The sequence below is a fragment of the Oxyura jamaicensis genome, chromosome 21, assembly GCF_011077185.1.
Source record: "Oxyura jamaicensis isolate SHBP4307 breed ruddy duck chromosome 21, BPBGC_Ojam_1.0, whole genome shotgun sequence".
Classification (NCBI taxonomy): Eukaryota; Metazoa; Chordata; class Aves; order Anseriformes; family Anatidae; genus Oxyura; species Oxyura jamaicensis.
In genome coordinates this window covers 7376777-7384055 of record NC_048913.1, presented here as the reverse complement: position 1 = coordinate 7384055, position 7279 = coordinate 7376777, and the positions used below count along the sequence as shown (strand labels likewise).

Here is a 7279-nt window from a genome sequence, read left to right as displayed (position 1 = left end):
CCCCCCCCCCCCCCCCCCCCCCCCCCCCCTCCGCCCCCCCCCCCCCCAGCCCCCCCCCGGCACGATTGCAAACCTGTTTTAGGGCGAAGGGCGCAGCATAAAGACAGCACCAACCCGGGGCCTTTGCAATATTTTTGGTGGTGTTTCCTGTTGCAGAAAAAGGAGGTTGTGTGTCTCTGTGTTTTTTTTCTCTCTCTTCTCCCTTTCCTCCCCTAGCGCCCACCCACCAGATGCACTTAAAATGTAAATATGAGCCGCCAGAACAAATGCTACAATACAAAACAGAAACACATGTACGGGCAGGAAAAGGAAAAAAAAAAAAGGCTTTGGAGAGGAAGAGGCTGCGAAGTCCGGCTGTGCACACACAGCTCCATCTTTAGGACAGGAAGACTCCGGGAGGGCATCGCGCTTTCCCCTTGTTGCAAAGATATTTTTATTTTATTTTATTTTATTTTATTTTATTTTATTTTTATTTTATTTTTTTTATTTTATTTTTTATTTTATTTTATTTTTTATTTTATTTTTTATTTTATTTTATTTATTTTTATTATTTTATTTTTTATTTTATTGCAAAGCGCACCCCCTGATTGCAGGGCATTTTTGCCAAGGAAAGATGCACGCGCTCACCGTGTGCTAAAGAAATTCTGCAGGTGCAGAGGTGCGCTCACTCCACTTACTGCAGAGTGTTCTTGCCATGGAAAAAGAACACACTCGTTCCTTTTATAGCAAAGGCCTTTTGCAGAGGAAAGATGCATTCATTCCCCTTGTTGCAAAGCAAATACTTTTGCAGAGGGAAGGTGCGCTCATTCCCCTCCTTGCAGTGAGATTTTATTTTTATTTTTATTTTTTTTCCAGGAGGGAAAATGCACCCATTCTATTTATTGCGGAGTATTTTATTTTATTTTTTCCCCTCTTTTCCCAACAGAAAGATTTCCCCCCCTTTTTTCTTGCCAAGCTCTTGCAGGAGGGCAGATGCACGCAGCTGCCCCAACCTCCGCAGCTGCACTTTTGCCTCGGCCGCAGCGCCGGAGGGGCTGCGGTGCACGTGCAATTTTGGGACGTGGTCCCAGGGGCCGGTGGTGGGCAACGGCTCCTGCTTCCTGCCGTCTGCAGTGTGTGCAAAAACGCCGCAGAAGGCCGAAGCGGCAGCAAAAGCTCAGCGTTGTTCAAGAGAAGCAGGTTTCTGAGGGGTGCAAAAAGGGAAAAAAAAATGAAGTTGCGCACTGAATCATCCGCGCCGCATCTCGGAGAGGCGCCTGCCGGTCCCAGGCACGATCTGGGAGATCAAAGGCGAAACAGAAGCAGGAAAACGCCGTCAAATCATCGTTAAAAAGCCGGTGCAACGCCGGGCTTTGGGAAAGGCGTTTGCTGAGGAGGAAGAACTTTGCGGTGATGCTGCCCTGGCTGCCGGGATGGGTTTCGGCACGCATCCTGGGCGCCGGGGCCAAGTTCCCCTCCTATTTACCTGCTCGCATCTGGACAGCCCGCAACAGAGGCGGCTCTTTTTTATTTTTTTCCCCCAAAATCTCATGCGTGGGGAGGCTGGCAGTGCCATGGCCCGTTTTGGGGCAGCTTTGTTCTAATTCCGATAGGAATCAGAAATGAAAATTAAGAACGTCGTTTGCAGGAGCGTGGGGGGACCTGGTTTATCTGAGGGCTTTCCAGGACGCAATCCCAACGTGACGTGATTAGAGGGCCGCTGGCTGCTTGTCCCTAAAAATGTATTTTTTTCCCTCGAAACTCCAGCTGGGCTATAAAGGCTTTGGGTAAAGGGGAAGGCTTCAAGACAAAAATGATGTTTCATTTATCTTTAGGGCTTTTTGCACCCGCCTGGGCCGGCTGCCTGCTGGGGGAGCTTGGATAGGGTTTACTCGAGGAACTGTTACTTCGGGAGGGTTTTTCCCCTTTTTGGTAAAGGCGGCAGCACCGGTTGCGTCAGGCCGGGGGTTAAACTGGTTTTTCCTGGGATAAGGAAAAACAGGTCAGGCCTGCTACTTCCCAAGGGCGTCTTGGACGGGGAGCAGCTCACCTCGCATGGCTTCGGACGGGCTTTGGCATCCCCTCCTGGATCCGGCCGCAGGCTTTGCATCCCCAGCGGGTGATATTTGGGGCATCCCCGGACTTGCAGCAATTGCAAAATGTGGAAGGGGGGGGTGGGTGGGGGAGTGTTTGCTGCAAAAATAGCCCCGGCCCGCTGCAGTGCTACCGCCGTGCCCCGGGGAGGGGGCGGATTTGGGCACAGCGTGGGAACGGCTGCGCAGGGGGGATTTGCATGCCCTGCCTGAGGGATTCACCACTGCGAGGCCCTCTGCGTGCTGCTTTACACCTTTGCTCCGCTTTGGAGGAGCCGCACGAGGTGCGTTCGGTGTATACAGAGTTTCTGAGGGGGGGTCAGCTCTGTTCTGCCCTCCGCCCCCGGTGAGGTGCTGGGGGCAGGGGGGGCTTGAGGAGCGTTTTGCTGCCAAATGCCCCGTTTTGCTGGGATTTTCACAGCTGGAAGATGTGGGGGGAAACAACGAAGCTAAAGAAATGAACGTATTTAGTGCTACAACCCCCGTTCACTCCAAAAAAACCCCAAACCCTCACAATAGGCATAATTTAAATTTCTAATAACGTGGGGCTGTTTGGTTGGTGCGCACAGCCAAAGGCCCCATCTTCATCTCATCCTGGAGAGCTTTGCATGGCAGCAGGATTTGCTGTGATGAGACGGGCAGGAGGGTTAACTGGTTAACTAGTACGGGACGGCAGCGGCACTTTGGGGGGGGGCAGGATTTCCTTTCAAGCTTGTACCCGCCACGCAAACCCAGCTCAGCTGCTTCCCTGGGCCCTTGTGCGAGGAGGGGGGCTCAAGGAGCAGGGCCTTCATCCAGGGCCATGCTGCACCGTGGTGTCGGCGCCTCCCTTGCGAAAATGCAGGGGGGGTTTCCTGCAGCAGGTGCCCCAGAGCTCCCCAGGAGGATGCCAGCAGAGGGCATCCCCGGACCAGCTCCGTCCCTCCCCGTGCACCTCCGTAAATACGTGTACACACTCCTGGGGAGTGATTGTATGAAGTGCACTCTAAATAACCCCCCTCCCTCCACAAACACCCCTTCTGCCCTGTGCGGCTTACGAGCACGCGGTGAGTTTACAAGGCTGATTAAACGCCAAATATTTGAAGTTCCTTGAGAACGTCTCCGTTCCCGCGGTGCTCAGCCCCACGTCGGGAGGCACGGAGCTGGGTGCACGCCCACAGCACCGGGTTGCTTCGAGTCGTGCTGCCACGCACGCCATAAAGCTTCGCGGGCAGGGCAGGAGGCACGGTAGGTGCTGGATCTGCTTGGGAAGGGGTTGCACCGGGCACTGAGTTTTTGCTTTGGCCTGATTTTCGTTCTGCACGGCGCTGGTTGCGCGCTGTTTTGGTTGAGCACAGTTTCGGCCGCGCAGCTTTGCTGGTGCGCGGTTTTGCTCGTGCATGAGACCTTCGTGTTACCATTTATCGTTGCAAACCAGGCATCTGTGCCCCTTGCAGGGGGTGCTGCGGGGTCAGACCAGCTGGGGTCAATGACCACTGATGGGCAAGCTGCTTATTTAAGTGCTGGCCACCACAGCAAGCAGTTTGCTTGCCTGCTTTTCCTCCGGCTCCTTTCCTGGCTACGTGAAGCTCTCTGTCCCTGTTGCATCCTTGCAAAATGTCCTCTGGCAGGAAGGATTTGCTCACCCAGGTGGATAAATGAAGCCCCCAGCTTTTGGCTGGAGCGTGCCCCAGCCCTGCAGCACGGATCTGGCCCTGCTGCGCTCCCTCTGAACCTTTCTGGGTTGAACCTCCCCAACCCCGGTCCCAGCCTAGGTGCCGGACTGGACTTTTCTTTGCCGAAGCAGAGATTTTGCTGCGTGTAAGTCGGAGGTGTCCAAAATCTCAGCGGGTCTGGAAGGAAACTCCTAACCCTTGCGGGTGAGTGCAGGCTTGGTGCAATGAGAGCCCCGTGCCTGGTATGGAGGGGGGGGTCTGGGCTGGAGCTGCTTGCCATAGCCAGGAGCCCCTTGATTTACAGCATGAACCCAAATTCCTGATGGAGCAAGGGGGTGGAGGGGTTTATCCTGTGCTTGCCCCCCTCCCTCAGGCTTTGCCTTATGTGGTCTTCCCTCTTTCTTTCTTTTTTTTTTCCTCTCCTCTTTTAGCTGAACTCACTGCATGAGGGGCTGCTGGGCTCCCGCACCCCAGGGTGGCCCAGCCCTGTGCCCTGCCCTGTGTGGGTGCATCAGTGGCTGACTCAACGTGGCCGTGGCGCACGCGGGGCTCCCACCCTGTGCCAAAACGCAGCCGTGACGCCGGGCTTGGTGCTGGGAGGACTGCAGGGAGCAAACCTCCCGCTGCTCCCCTTTCTGCTGCCTGCCTGTGAGCCGGGGCGTGCGCGGGATCGCGCCCTTGGCCGAGCCGTGCCCATAAACCCTGGCATTGCTGCTGTGCTGACGCACCTCAGCAAGCGTGCCGGGAGGGCTGGAGCCTCTGTGGGGATATACACAGCGCTGTGCAGAGCCCGCTCTGGGTGCGAAGCATCCCCTGTAATTGCACCAGGACCCCTCGCTTTGGTGCTGGGTGCGCCCCCCGTTTGGTCGGTGCATGCGCTTCTGCTTGGCCGGCGTGAAGAAACGCAGGCAGCCTGCAGAGGGGGGTGGGCGTCTGGGGGGCTGCTTCCACCCGTTCTGTCGTTGCAGGGCTCTTTTCGGTCTGGCAGGAAGACTTTTAAGTCCTTGCTGTGAAGTTTTGGAGGTGGCAGGCGGAGCTCTGGCGCTCCGTTCTCAGCCCACCCTTATCTTCTGTGCCTGGGAAGGCCCCAAAAAAAGTCACTTCAATTCCCGTGGTTGGATGCTTTGGCCCTTATCCAAACATCGTGGCACCGGGGACAAAGTCCTCTCTGCCGCGACTCTTGGGGGCACCGAAGCTCCCGTGGGGCCTTGTCCCCATCCCCCAACAGCGGGTCCTTTCCAGCAGGATTTGGCACAAATACCTGGCGGGCAGCAAACAGCGATGCCATTATCTGCACACACACAAAAAAAGGTGTTTCTGGCAGCCGTGACGGAGCTCTCAAGTCGTCCCAAGGGCACTGGGGATTTATTTCTTTTTTATTTTTTATTTTGTCAGGCTCGTTCATCCGGTTGGGGCTGGGATCGGCCTTGCAGCTGCTGGGTTTGTTTGCAAAGGGGCGTTCTGCAGCAGGGCGAGGTGGCAGCAGCTGGGGTGTGACAGCGGGAGAAGCTTTGGGAAGATGTGGCCTTAAACACCCGTGAGGTCGGCGCAGCTCGTGGTGAGGACGTGGTGTTTAAATGCACGCGCGTGTGGAGTGCTCTTTGCACTTCCCTAACTTGCTGGGGTTTGGCTGTCTGGTGCTTTTCGGGGAGGGGGGGATCATTTTTATTTCTTTTAGATATTTACTTATTTATTTTCGCTGTTGTGGAGCACGCTGTGGGTGGGTTTTGGTGCTGGGTTTTGCAGAGCGACTCCGTGGTGTTTTGCTTGGGGTCCCTCCTTCAGGAGGCATCGCCGTCTCCTCCGAACCCCACGAGGGGTGGCCGTGGCTTGTCTGAGGCTGGGAGGGAAGTGTCTGTCTCCTCCCAGCCCTTTGCTGGGGCTGGAATTGGCGCCGGGCATGAGTGGGTGCCCTCGGAGCGGGGGCTGCAAATTTGCAGCTTTGGTGGGGAAAATCCCCCCCAAAGCAGGAACGTGGCGCACCTTCCCTGGCAGGACAGCGGCTGTGTTTTGGGGCTGCCACCCACAGCCCGTGGCTCTGGGAGAGAAAATTCCAGGAGAAAAAAAACAAAAAACAAAAAACTTCACACTTGGAAAATGGGGGAAGCTCCCCCTCTTGCAACGCCCCTCGGCCACCCAGGCTGTCAGCAGCGAGAGGGTTAAGTGAGCCTGCATGCGAGGGGGTTAAAAGGCAAGGAGGGGGCCAGATCCTGCTGGGGGTGTGTGTGTGGGGGGGCATTTACTAGGACCGGGAGCACTGGGGGTGTAAATCAGTGCTGCTCTGGGAAAAAAGAAGGGGGAGGAGGATGTTGCCCAAATCCCGGCATCCCTTGCCGCCCGCTGCCGCTCCCAGCTGGTGCGAGCCCCGCTGCGGCCAGGATCCGGCCCCGGCCGAGAGGCAGGGACCTGCTGGGAGCCCCCCAGCCCGGGGATGGGGACCCCGCTGCATGGCGTGGGGGGGCGCGGGCAGGATTAGTCCCGTCGCCACCAGGCTGCTCCCGCGCCGCCCCTGCCGGGGCCCTGCTCGGCTGATGCGGACACAAAGCCGGAGGAGACGCGGCCTTCCCAGGTCAGCAGCGACCCTCTCCCCTTCCCTCCTTGCCTCCCACCTCCGCAGCCCCCATCTGCGTACGTGCGCCCCGATACATTTGTCTGGGTTTGTATTTAGGGGGTCAAGATGGCCCCTTCCGTGGGGAGGAGGTGGTCTGCTTTCCTCCCTGCTCTGGCCGGCAGTCGGGGCTTTGCAGATGGATCTGAAAGCAAAGCGCCCATTGTTGTTGTTATTACTTATAAATACAGGGATTCCGGCTGGGGATGGGAGGAGGAGGAGGATGGTGAGCATCGGCGTGTTGTTGCTGGTGTACGAGGCTGTTCCTGCACCCATTCCAGGTTGTTTTCCTCCCGTTTTCTGCTCCGGTTGCAAACCCTGCGATGGTCGCAGACCTTCCCGCGCTTCCCCTGCTTCTTCCTCATGCGAAAACGAAGCTTTGGGGTGCCGAGCACCCACCTGGGGCACCCCTTGCATGAGGGAGAAGTTGAATGTTGCTGTGCTCCGGTGGCGTAATGCAGGATTTGCACCCACGCAAACGTTGTTTTTTTTTTCCCTGCTGTGTCCCCGTGAGCAGATTTGGAAGAAAATGCCCCAAACTCTTTTTTTTTTTTTTTTTTTTTTTTTTTTTTTTTTTTTGGCTTGTGTCATTTTTAGCAGCAAGGAGGACTTTTCCTTAACCCCCAACCCATAAATAAAATATTCCTTGATGATTTTGTTGCGTGGTTTGCTGGGAACAGCAAACGTGACCCGTCGTGCTTGGTGCTGATCACACTTTCCTCCTTTTTGTGATGTTTTTGGGAGGTGTTTGGACACTGGTTGCATTGGGAGAGAGGGGTGGGTGCTGTGGGGATGGGAGGCTTGCAAAGGGGGGAAAGTCCCTGCAATGTGTCATGTTTTTGTCTCCATTTGGTGTTATGTATAAAGCGTGTTTTAGTGGCCGGTTGGTAGTGAAGGGCAGGTTTTTCCCCCAAAAAACAGGGGAAGCAGACAAAAAAAAAAAG

General features: G+C 55.9%; 1 protein-coding gene across 8 annotated transcripts in view; it reads left to right on the top strand.

Annotated features, from left to right (window-relative positions):
• The first annotated feature begins 3586 nt into the window (after positions 1 to 3586).
• ARHGEF10L (Rho guanine nucleotide exchange factor 10 like) overlaps positions 3587 to 7279 on the top strand; it is a 26507-nt gene continuing 22814 nt past the window's right edge. For 3 of the 8 annotated variants that reach the window (XM_035344749.1, XM_035344746.1, XM_035344744.1), the window contains exon 1: positions 3588 to 3701. In XM_035344749.1, the coding sequence (XP_035200640.1) occupies positions 3669 to 3701 (33 nt within the window). In that variant the 5' untranslated portion in view covers positions 3588 to 3668. Of the gene's footprint in view, positions 3702 to 6039; positions 6297 to 7279 lie in introns of those variants that run through there. The other 5 variants (XM_035344750.1, XM_035344747.1, XM_035344742.1 and 2 more) reach the window with 4 other exon arrangements.